Genomic DNA, 12,638 nt, shown 5'->3' with positions numbered 1-12,638 from the left:
GGACTAAGCAATGTATAGCAGTATGCGTGAACTTCCCTATTATACACATCCATTCAGAGTGATCTTATTTACTGTGAGGTAAAGCAAAACGATGACCAAGTGGACTGAAAAAAGAAACTACTTCAGTCAGAGGTCCTATTCCAGTAGCACTTAGTCACAGCCTGCTAAAACTGTATGTGCAGGCAAAGAGATGTAATAATCTCCTTTCGAATCCTTCATATGAAACTACATAAAACACAAAAGGCAACATAAACAGGACACAATTACGAGATAAATGGTAATAAAAATGGTCCCGACATGAGAGGAACCACTTTAACTGTGTTTTAGCATCTTTAGAGTGGACATCACGTCCTCTGTTGGGTCACCACTTTAAAAAATGAATGCTTCATTAAAAAAACATCATCATTCTCTGAACATTTTATTTACTAGCTTGTTAAGATGCATTTACAACGATACTTTTAGAAAGATTCAACAAAGACCCTTTGTACAGTTATTTTCAAGCAAATTAAAATTGCAAATAAAGTATATACAAAAACATTAGAATAATGTAAATAAATGTGTAATCAGCGACATATTTGTTTGTCCAGCTACACCAACATGCTGCAGTCATTAGCTAATTCAAACTGGTAATGCGCCTGAAACCAGAGTATGGTATAGATCCAATCTGAGTTTATATACAATGTACACTGCACAGATTAAGAGCACATTGAATAAGGGAAATGATAACAATGCAGATATCCGCTGAGTTTTACATGTAAAAGGAGTGATGTGAATTTACAGTGGCCATGCTAGTACAGAGGGATGTGCTGAGACTCTTCCAACATGCTCATTTGGAACCAGGCTGCTTTTAAATAAATAAAAAGGAAAAGTGACCCGGCTAATGAATGCAGCATGTCGAGACAGATTCATAAAATGCACGTCGGACATTTTTAACAGTCAAAAACAACAAGTTGTCAGTGAGGTCGTGACTACAAATGTTTTATATACTATAGTATCTCCATAAAAATAATCCAATTTAATTTATAGCATTACTCCGACATATCCTATCTTTTTTTCTCTGACATGGTTACAGTTTGTATGTACAAGAAATTAAAATATTCAGTAAAATAATATACTGTGTTTCAGTCCTGAAACCATCCCTTTGTTTATGTCATCCACAAACTGATTACAGTACTTGTTGCTAACACTGCAACTTGAATGGACCAATCGTTGTGCTCCTTTTAATACCTACAGTAAATACAACAGTTCCAAGACATTGTAAAAACCAATTTAAAAATCTAAATGTCTTAGTTAACAGAATGCAATACAACTAGTACATTTGAATTAATATATTAATAATTTAACAATCTGTTGACTTGGCTGCTTTTGAAAAAGCAGCCTTGTATGGTTTGCTTTAGCTTCCTTTTTCCTGATTCTAATTAGAAAGCTTCTGTTTATCTTTTATCCCTTGCTCTCGGTGAAGATCAATGCAACACTTCCTGACGTGATCAAAGTCCACACATATAAATAAAATACACAAGCAGTTACTGTAAAAAATGGCATGCCATTGGTCCTTTAAATACTGTTCAATACGTAGGCTGGAATGCATGGATATTCTTTAATACCTGATATAGGATAAGTGAGGGATAAAAATGCTCATTCCGGACACAATAAATAACTATCCTTCATATAGTGCCTTAATACAGTACTCACACTAAACCTACAGTAATTGCACAGTAACCACATGCAAATGGCTGAAGAAAGAGCAGCCCCACCTAACATCTGTCTTTCCATCTGTCCCTCAATCCCTACTTCCATCCCTCTGTCTATTCTTTGACTTTCTGCATCTATTCAGCCAGCCAACATACAAGAATACCAAGGTTTTCAAGTATTCTACTTTACTTGGGTTCCAATCATTGAGCCCTGGGGAACACCAGCCCAAACAGACAAAGAGACAGAGCTCTCTGGAGTTGCAGTCCAAGGCAAAACAGATTACATCTGCATTTAGGATGACAGTCAGGTATAGGTAGTTTGGTTAATCCAGTTAATAATAAGCGCTCCATTAGGAGCATGATCACTGTGGATGTCTTCTGTATAAGGCATCAAACTGACATCTCCCTTTCACTTATGATGTGAATAGTTTGCACCAGTTAAGTCGTTCATCCCAGCTGTGTAGACACACAGCCAAAGCAATAATACTTCTATCTGGGTGGTTTCCCAGTATTACAGTACATGACTGATCTTGAGCTTCAGGCTGCATCTCACTACAGGTGCTGCCTGGTAAATGTCATTTGTACAGTCTTGTTTAGCCTGTACTTTGCACTGAAGACTCTAGTGGTATCCATGGTGGAGTGATCCCTGTGTATGTGGGGCAGTGGAAGGGGCAAGGGTCTTTCCATTGGGATTGTCTCTTGGAAAGAAAGCGGTGAGACTCGCTTTCTTTTGTTATTGTCATCTCTCATCCTATCTTTCGCCCTTTTCTTTGAAGTGATGTTTTCTTAGAGATCTCCATCTGAGGGTGGCAAACAAAGCTTGAAGAGCCTGTTGAAAAAGAAAAACTTGAAATGAAGTGAATCCACCTTGTCTAAGACCATAAATTGTGTATTGTACTGATGGCAAGAGAAAAGGTGCCTGGAAGTGGTTTTATACAGTACCTTGGGAATGAAGGAGTCATCTGATCCATTACCTTGAGATTTTTAGCAGAGAGCTCAACTCTTGCTCCCTGGTAAAAGAGAAAGCATAAGCTATAAGCTCAACAATGATCATGTTGCATTGAGCCCAACTTCCCTGAATGGCTAAGTCTCCAAAAACCTAGAAATACCTGTTCTCAAGTCAAGGGATTGGATGTACTTTCATGTAACGCACACATTATTATTAGATATGATTTTGACAAAGGCATCTGTGTGGTAAGATGTTGTGGTTGAGGTTAAGAGTATTAAGAGAAATGTATTATGACAGTAATAACGGTATATTGAATCGAATTTGGGCTGGGTGATTAGGAATTATTACTTATTTACTTTCAGTGAAGTTGTACAGTGACAATATGATTATACCTTGTTATCATTTACAATGTTTTGTTGTCCAAATAAATATTTCCAAGCAAAATGTATTCAAAACCAACATAAAAGTTACTGAATATTTTGTTGTACATGTGTCTGGAGGTTTGTCTGAAGCAATGCAATAAAGTGTACCACTTTAGTTCATTGCATCAAATATCAAACATTTATCAATTTTCTATACTGTGATACACATTTATATTAGAAAAATACAATTAATTAATTATAATTGTAGTACTGATTTCAGCTATTATGCCGAGTCCTAGTTATACAAGCCCGTGAGGGATCTTTACTAGACTCAGTCTGAGATGAACTGCCCCTGAGCTTTACCTGTTTGCGCATTATATCCATGGTCTGCATGATGCAGCGCGGCATGAGACCGTGGTTTCTGGCTAAGATCATCGCCTGCTCCAGTGTCACATTTAGGGTACATCTGCAAAGAACAAAAAGGTAGAAGGTCAGGGATGTGTTTGTATCTATCTAACCAACATCCTAATGGGGTTGTCCATATGTGCACTTGCTGGACACCTCATAGTAGAAATTCCTCCAAAACAGTGAGGCAAGGTTCAGTGGTGGTGATTGTCATCCACTCTGCACTTTGTTAATCTTTAGTCCAGCTGACAGTTCAGTGGTACTACACAAGAGGTATAATAATGTTGGCTTGCTGCCAGGCTGACCTCTGCATGCCTGTACCACACATGGTGATGTGGCAGGCTCCCAGGCGGTTACACAGCTCTGAGGACACACACAGCACGCTGACACCTGATGGGTGGCCTTGGGCATTCGAGCGCACGTTGACGTAGGACTGCATTAGTCGACAAAGGTCATCCAGTGTGTTGAGGGGTCGCAGCAGCTATGTGGAGGAGATAAGTAAAGGTTGGAGAGGGTCAGTGCTTAAATGGACTGCTAACAAGAAGTTACAGCACTGTGTGGAAAAGTGGCCATCTTACCAAGTCATTAAGACTACTATTACAATCTTATAAAACCAAACAGAAAGCAAACTTCTTTCCTATCTAGTTTTTTCAGTTCTGGCAATTTTGTCAAGGCAAGTGATAGTATATTGAAAAAAGTGGAATCCTACCAGATAATACACAGTAATATCAATTAAATTAGAGATAACTAAGATTCTAAATAGCAAAAGTGACATTATCTCACACCTTAACACTAGACTGAGTAGATAACTGACTTGTTAAGATGGTGCACCAGCAGAATGGGGGGAAAACCATAAAACTTACACAGAGGTCTAATTCTTTATAGTCTTGCTTTTAAAAAGACAATAAAAACCCGGGAATAAGGCTGTAGGTTTTGAAACTATGTTATATTCAGTTTTAATTACTGGTTCTAGTTCTACTACAGGGACACTAGAATTGTGTTCTAATCTAATCATTGCTGAGGTTCAAATGGAAGCAGTTGATAATGTTGAAGTGTTGAGGTTAGTTGGAGTTAATATGGGAGTCTTGACAAGCTAGTGGGGGGGGGGGGGTTCCAATGGAGAGAACACCACACAGGTTCATCTTACTTTCGAAATGCTTGGTTGAAGGTCTCTAACTTCAAGGCCCAGTATCTGTGCTTGCATTTATATTCAGTCACAACATTATATAAACAAAATTGACTTATGTTTCAAGAACAGGATATACGTTACGTGATAAAAGAGCACATAGACTGTAATGTAAACAGCAAAAGCAATACAAGGGAAACAACCAGAATAAGTGTATATTTACCTGGTCTATCTTCATTGCTGTGGTGTTTGAGTCTGTAGGGAGATTAGACTTCTCCAAATAGAAAGCCCTGTTGAGATAAAAAAAATATTATATCTATTTTAGTTTTAAAACCTCTCCACCTTTGTTTGGAAATCTACAGATTTTTCACCTCAGACTCCCTCTGTGTGAGTGCTGAGTCATCTAGCATTTAGAGTACTTCACTTTATGCATTTGCTAGAGTACACATTTCATAATTTATTGGTGTTGTATGAGTCATGTCCTGGTAATTGACATGCATATATTAGAAATGACAGCTATATTAATAGGATATTAAGACACATGCCGGTATTACTAAATGAGCCACTCATGTTAATAGTTGAAAATAGTTAAGAGGAAAGTAAAACAGTAATGTAAGCGTAGTTTCTGTTTGTTTATGCAACACTACATGGTGAACTAGTGAGCACACCACTGGATGGCCGTGTAGCATAGCATACCTGAGTCTGCGATAGTAGGCCTTGACCTTCTCTAGTGAGACAGCATTGGTGCGCTGCTGGAAATCCTCCATGGCTGCGTAGTCCTGCTGGGATACTCCCTCTGGACGCTCCAGTGCTGGATTAAACAGGCAGTAGGTATTTAGATCAAAACATATGGCCACACTTTTATATCATCACATATGTTCATGCCCTCCAATTTTAACATGGTCACCTCACATTTTCAAACCTCATCGTTAACGCCAACATGAACATCATTTTAATGTTAACTCTTAACACCAAATCCATCTGATCCAACTTAAATCTAGTATAAACCTCAACTCTAAAATAATATTTTGAAAAACAGAGGATTGTCCAAAATCTCATTACTTTTGAGGACTTTCTCACAGATATATCCACACACTTACACAAACTACAGCATCTGCAATACTCCCCCCTCCCCCACTCCCCCTGCAGCAAGGACTATTTTCCAGTAGGTGGTGATGTTTATCCATATATCCACACTGCTGAATGGCTCTGAAGTTGTGATGCAGCACTTTGTTCCAGTTAAAGTACATAAGAACTATATGAGTTCTTGCATTGGGTTGGTGTTCCAACTGGCACTTGTCTATGGAAAATAAAAGGCTATTTGGCATACAGGCATGATGCGTAATGCTATCCATTCACACTAGGCCAGCTGAGACTAATGAAGAAGAAGAAAGCACAAAGGAAGCAAAGTAGAATGCAAAGGTGAAGTGTCTTAAATGGCCAATAAAAAAGGCTTCAACCTAACTTAAATCAGGTGAAGCTTTAAGGAATGCATTGCGATTGTTTTAAACTATATCGTTCCATTTATAGTGTATAGAAGGGATTTAATGTCCTCTTTTTAAAACAACCCTCCCTAAAGTTGGCTTCATTGACCCCAACAGTGTTATGACCATAAATCATCAACAGTTAGCAAAGATAGCTTGGTCGGACTCTTGTTTTGTTTTTAAATCATCATCATTTTTGGTTAAGTTCTTGCTTTAAATAAAGTGATGTTTAAAACTATTGACTTGGTACTCATGGATGTACTTCTTTATCCAGACCCTGGACTTTTTATCCGTTTTTCCAGTTCCTCCGTCCCAGTCTGCCCAGTCTTACCCCTGGTGAAGAGGACGGTGTGGAGCTTGAGGCTGCCTCCATTTTGCAGCCGACTGGGCAGCTCATTGAAGTGACAGCTGTCCAGGTACAGGGTGACCCTCAAGGCCTGGCGGCTGCCGTCCACCTGGTAACACACTGGCGTGTCTGCAATACAGAGACACAGGCAGGACAGATGTTAACAAGACTGCAGTATTATTATTTTTGCTGTCTGAGCTCTTTCTGAAATGAAAATGTGAGAATGAAAATGGGCTATGAAGTTAATTACCTTTAAGTACCCTTGGATGTTTTGTTAGACGTCAAGAGAATTAACTAAAACAGTTCATTTCACATATACAAAAGTCAGCATTAATAGTGAAGTTTTACAGTGAACAGGAAGACACCTGTGTATTGTGCTCTGTCACTATTGATGTCTTTATGCTTATATTTGCCAGGGTCAGATATTCAGGTTTCCCAATGACATTAAAAACAGCACAGACATGCTGCTGCCTTAGCGAGGATCGTCAATCACTTCAAATATTTTGTATTTTTATAAAACCACAATCACTGCAGTCATGTCAGAAACTCCATCCTGTCAGAACTGAATGTGGAAAACTCACTGTCTCCAGCATTGCCTTAGTTTTGCTTTGACACTGCCTCAGAGTGCAATGGAAAAATGACAAAAGTCCAATAACTATGGTTATTATTTGTGTAAGGAATTTTGTGAAAATCTGCAAGACAAATACTGTAATGTCTGTATGCTGCTTTTAATGTAGCAGCAGCTACATAAAAAATTTAAATCTTTTACAGTTAGTGAAACCCTAAACAGAGGTTTCCACACTATTGTGCCGGACATATAGACAGAGGTTGATCCCCATCATGTACAACAATGACATATGTACCATTTAGATATTTGTCTGGCACAGTTGTTTAATCTTTTTAATATATTTATTTGCACCTAAAACAATTCTAGTTATAACACATTTGTCATTACTGTATCACTTGTATGCAGAGCAGTAACTTTTTCTGATTTTACAAACAATACATTACAAGTCTAATTTATAACTTACAACAGATTCTGACTGTGGCATATGAGCAGTTTTTAGAACATGGAAAAGACCTTTACTGAGCAAACTCTAGGGCCCGTTTTCCTAGAGAAGCCATCAAGGCATACTCCTGTTGAATTGGCTGTGATGCCTCAGGCTGAACTCAGGGGCCTCAGACTCTGTGGTGCTTAGATGATTCTACCCTCCCAATAGGTCACAGCTTGCTGAAGATGCTATTAGCAAATCAATAGTGTCCAATGGACGCTGCCGCCACAAACCATTTGCCCGCAGTGCAGCACTCTGCTTTGCTGAAGTTGCATTTTGTGCTCAGTTTGGTTCAAAATGGTTTGTTTTGTTTTTTACAACGTGTAGGAGAAGAGTTCAGACAAAATATATCCATGTGTACAGAAAATTCTTTCTGCTGCTGTGCGTGAACCTAGAATAGCAAATCCCAGCCTCAGCCATAGCTTTGCCTCCAAAAATGGGAAATGCATGTTGTGCTTTTCCTTTGAGCGGAAATCTCTGCTGGCCATATTGAGGCTGGAGAAAAGAGAACTGATTAAGGATGCAATCGCCCTTTGTATCCACCGGCTTAAAGGCTTCTGATGGCCAGGAGCACCTTCAGTGAATACAGGTTATTAAAGGCACAATTACGCAAGGTCTTAAACTTTTTTTTTAAAGATTATTTTTGGGCTTTTCCGCCTTTAATTTTGACAGGACAGTTATGTGAGAAATGGGACAGAGGGGGAAGTCATGCGGGAAATTGTCAAATTTACTGCTCTACCACTGAGCCAACCTGGCCATAGTCTTAAACTTTCTATAGACAGTCATGGCAAGATGCTCACAATGCCCACTATCAACGACCTCGGTGCATCCTCTGTTGAAACAACTGCAATGAACTATTGTATTTGAATGCTTACTCTGAAATAAATGCCGCGACCTCGAGTGGTTTGCTAGAAAGAAGAAATGCAAAGCACAAAAACCAATTGCCACTTTCATGCTCCAAAAGGATTTTACAGCAAAGAACATACAGCATTTGTGGAGAAATATTATATACAGTATATGTACGAGTTTTTAAGTGTACTGTCTGTGTAAATCTATTATATATGTGTATCAGCGCAGCACTTAAGTTTACATGAAGCCCCCTCGCAGCCTCTCAGGAAGAGACAATCTTATCTGTAATACAAGGACAACAAGGACTTTAAGAGACTGCCTTTGTTTAAGATCATTTATGCAGCCATTATAGTGTTGTTTTACTTCCCTATTCGATGCTCTCCACTGAAAAGAAAATTAAATCTGCAACGGCAAAATGGCAATTTCAACCTCAATAGCGACCATACATCCATACAGCTGCTCATTAGCAGCAGTGTTGTTTAAATGGGAAAAGTCAGTCTTTGTTGACAGAGTCTCTTACTTGCTACTAGACACTCATCCTCCAGTTGCCTGAAGAACACAGTGACTTTGTCCAAGTCCAACAGGGCTGCCTTGGTGTCTTCCAGCATGGTCCGCTCCTCTTTCTGTTGGTGGAGGAAAAAAAAGCTCAGAAGTCGCACCAGGAAGAGAGTTTTGATGGTTGGAAGCCATGCTGTAGAGGACGGCTACATTGCCAGAAAGGCATTTTAATTCTACTACTACTACTACTACTACTACTACTTCTACTACTGCATACTTTATTTCAAAAAGAAATGCATCCAACGTATGAAGCTACATCACAGAGAAAACCCATTGGTTTGCACCTTTTTGTCAAATGAAAACAGAAAAATCTGTCCTCACCAGGTGTGGTGCTAGCGTGGACTGGAAGTGCAGCAGCACGCCAATGACAGATATTTGCTCCAGCCACTTGCGGCTGGTCTCTTTGCCGTCTTCCTGGTACTCGCCAGCGTTGTTGAATCGTGACCGCAACGCCGCCAACAGCTGCTCTGCCAGTGTGCACAGAGCGCCTGTCGCCGCCTGGCAGAAGATCACGTCCCGTCGCAGCTGCAGAGACGTGTCTGGTGTTGGAGAGAATTTTAATGTGAATGAGGGGGTACAAGGAGGTACAAAGGGGATATTATGATGAATATCAGTGCAGAAGAAGGTATGGCATCCCAATCTACCAATACAACCTTCCTCATTACACGTGCCCTGGAGTTGCTCAAATACGTATGCTTTATTCCATTAGCCTGCATCCCCTTGGAGGATATCTCCCATTAACTAGCACAATATGTATATAACATATACTACATGTAATAACAGCATGTGCTTTGAAACCAATCCTCATTCCTGTTCAAGCACGCAGAATAACTGGCCTCCTGGAAATGTGCCTGATTTAGAAATAAAACCCATGCTGAAAACTAAGACGTTTTAGAACAATTTGATTATACTGGAGACTAAATAAATTTAAACATCTACTTTATTTTCTGTAATATAACAGATGTGAATACATGAAAACATACTAGGTATGGGGCTATTATATTAGGCTGTTCAATAATAATAACAATACAAAAAAGTGCACATGCATTGTTTGAAAGCTAATGTGAAAAACTGAAAAAGGAAATATAACCATTAAATTAAAAAAAAAGTAAAAAAAAAAAAAAAAACTTTAAAAAAAAAGTGTTAATATTTAAAAGACATATTTTTGTTGTCATTTCATAACTTTTAAAAACGTTTTGAGGACATGCAGATGTCCTGATGTAGAACTGGCTGTATTTTCATATGAAAGATGATCTCATTTTCGAAGTGCTTTAAACTGTTGGAATCATTTAAAATACTCCAGTTATGAGACGTTTCCTGCTGCATGAGACTGACCTCTGCTGAGTGATTGCACCAGCCTGTCTTGACAACTCATCTGGTAATTTTATGTAAAATTATAACTTGGTTTTATCTAGTTTGATTAGTCACCAGCACCTTGCTATGAATATGAACTGGTTTATATTCAAAACTGACATGTTACTCTACCTGTGCACTTCAGCAGAGCCAGGAGAAGCTGGTTCTTTCCATCTGTAGAGGCAGAAGAAAAACAAGATGGAATGACTGATTGTAACTGTATACGATCACAGTGTGTGTGTGTGTGTGTGTGTGTGTTCCACTAACCATCCACAAATCTTTGCAGGCTTTCCACAAGTGTTTTGATAGAGTTGGGCAGGTTCCAAGGGTCCTCCTGGATGTTTTTGTGGATAATGCAACGACAACGAACCGTCCAATCTTCTGTTTGGCGGAACTCTGTTCACATTGTGTAACAGTTGTATTAACAGTACAGTAGTATGCAACACACCCTTTTACATTTCTAGCACACACACAGATATAAACACGTACCTGGTTGGCTGTGGTCCGAGTAAAAGTGCTTGGTCTCCTCACAGGCCTTGGTCATGACAGGTCCTTTGAGTAGGCCGTTGATAGACTCAACCTGTGTGCAGAAATTAAAAGCACACACACAAAGATTCTCAGGTAATCCTCAGCCCTCATAATATACAAGTCTTTCATTCCGTATCATTCAAATATTCACACGCACACGCACACAGACACAGATCTGCAATATGTCTTTCAATAATAACAACAACAAGGCTTGTGTTTGCAGGTCCCCTGAGCTGCTGTTTAAGAAATAAAGAACTTTGGTTTCTGTGTGTGTGTGTGTGTGTGTGTGTGTGTGTGTGTGCGCGTGTGTGTGTGTGGAGAAAGAGGAAAGGAAAGAAAGGAGGTCAAGTGAAAGATAAGAGAGAGAAAACCAAGATCCAGACCAGAGGATAGAGAGCTCCTCGAGGTAACTCACCCCTAGTATGTTAATGTTGTCTGATTACTATCACAACCATATGTTCCATGCTTTGCCGGTGGTGGTGGTGGTGGTATGAAGTTGACATGTGCGTGTGTTCTTGTTTCAATATCTTTTAGTTTGAAATATCTTTGGCTGAGTTCAAAGTGAGGCAATCTCAGTTAGTCCTCACTCTCTGAGGTGTAGTTTGGAAATAAAGAATGCTGTCATACACTGTCATATTTTATAGAATTAGACTGAGGTTAGGGCCAGCAGTTGCGGGCGCTCTATTATTCTAGAACACATAATGTCCCATAATTAATGTATAAATTACTCCAAACTAAACCCCAGAACTAACCTGGTTGAAAAGGTGCTCGAGGCAGCCGTGCAGTTTGTCCTGTTTGTCCGAGGGAATCCTCATGTCACACGGCAGCTCATCCCCTAGCAGCCGAAAAGCACCCAACAAAAAGTTGAAGAAACACACATTTGGACGTTCATTTTTATTTATCCATCAGCACTTATTAAACAAGTCTCTATCCATCTGTTTTAATGTAAATTCTGATGAACCAGATAAGAGAGGATGAAGGCTAATAAATCATTTTCAACAAAATGCCTCATTGTGGACTTAAAGCTGGTAAAAACACTGATGAAACAGCAGTGGACACATACTTGGCTCACAGAAACAAAAATGTGGTTATGAAATGTTTCTAAAATATCTGACCACAGTCACCGCTATGAAATATCTACAGTATTTCTGTTCTTGCGTTCTGAAAGCATGACATATGATTATCACATAACTAAAGAAGAATCACAAGTTGGCAAGTACTGATGAATTCTTATGCAATTATCCATTCTGTCTTGCCCTTGTTTGACACTCAGGAAGCATGCATTTGCTTTGACCTAGCTCCCGTTTTGTTTATGTTAAATTCACTTTACAGTGTTGTCTGCTTGGACATTAACACATTTTTTGCGTGTTATTTTTACTCAACGCTGGATCTGAAATCCAAAGTGCTGGACTCTATCTGTAAAGGTTTCTTGAAATAACTTGTTTTGAACTGATACTTCAAATAAAACTGAATTGAATAGAAAATGTGACACTTAGAGGTGAAAGGTCAGATATTTTAGTAAAAGCTCTTGTGTACAGAGAAAAGCTACATTTCCTTTCTTTCCTTTACCTGATCCCATCTCATCACTTCCCAGGTAAGAGCTGTTACTTCGCACACTGGTGTAGGACAGAACTGAATCTCTGTTGCTGTTGCATTCACTGTAATGAAACACACACACACACACACACACACAAACACACACACACACACACAGTTAAAAAGCATTAAAAAACCAAAGAGTTAATTCCATTCTTAAACCACAGAGAGGATTTGGAAAGCTGTGACTTGTAATTATCCTGCCAAATAATGCTTTTGATTGTAAATGCCTTTTCAGATTTACAGTACGTGAGACCAAAAGTAATTAACCTTCCTCTGGTGTTAGCTTTCTGCTGCCATCTGAAGTGTTAGCGGGTCATTTTGGACCCGTGTATTAAA

At 39.1% G+C, this 12,638-nt stretch overlaps 1 protein-coding gene across 2 annotated transcripts in view; it reads right to left on the bottom strand.

Annotated features, from left to right (window-relative positions):
- Positions 1-407: 407 nt before the first annotated feature.
- Positions 408-12,638, bottom strand: part of prex1 (phosphatidylinositol-3,4,5-trisphosphate-dependent Rac exchange factor 1) — an 83,683-nt gene continuing 71,452 nt past the window's right edge. The window contains exons 27-41 of one of the 2 annotated variants that reach the window (XM_034877085.1): positions 12,273-12,361; positions 11,456-11,538; positions 10,665-10,755; positions 10,443-10,571; positions 10,308-10,349; positions 9,144-9,361; positions 8,785-8,887; positions 6,349-6,492; positions 5,230-5,344; positions 4,757-4,823; positions 4,555-4,599; positions 3,713-3,888; positions 3,366-3,468; positions 2,634-2,701; positions 408-2,520 (exon numbers count right to left, since the gene is read on the bottom strand). In XM_034877085.1, coding sequence (XP_034732976.1) covers positions 2,478-2,520; positions 2,634-2,701; positions 3,366-3,468; positions 3,713-3,888; positions 4,555-4,599; positions 4,757-4,823; positions 5,230-5,344; positions 6,349-6,492; positions 8,785-8,887; positions 9,144-9,361; positions 10,308-10,349; positions 10,443-10,571; positions 10,665-10,755; positions 11,456-11,538; positions 12,273-12,361 — 1,516 coding nt within the window. In that variant the 3' untranslated portion in view covers positions 408-2,477. The remainder of the gene's footprint in view (positions 2,521-2,633; positions 2,702-3,365; positions 3,469-3,712; positions 3,889-4,554; positions 4,600-4,756; positions 4,824-5,229; positions 5,345-6,348; positions 6,493-8,784; positions 8,888-9,143; positions 9,362-10,307; positions 10,350-10,442; positions 10,572-10,664; positions 10,756-11,455; positions 11,539-12,272; positions 12,362-12,638) is intronic. The other variant, XM_034877086.1, reaches the window with a different exon arrangement.

The sequence above is a fragment of the Etheostoma cragini genome, chromosome 7 (genome assembly GCF_013103735.1).
Source record: "Etheostoma cragini isolate CJK2018 chromosome 7, CSU_Ecrag_1.0, whole genome shotgun sequence".
Lineage (NCBI taxonomy): Eukaryota > Metazoa > Chordata > Actinopteri > Perciformes > Percidae > Etheostoma > Etheostoma cragini.
Note: the sequence above shows the minus strand (reverse complement) of the source record. Positions and strands in the feature narration are given on the sequence as shown.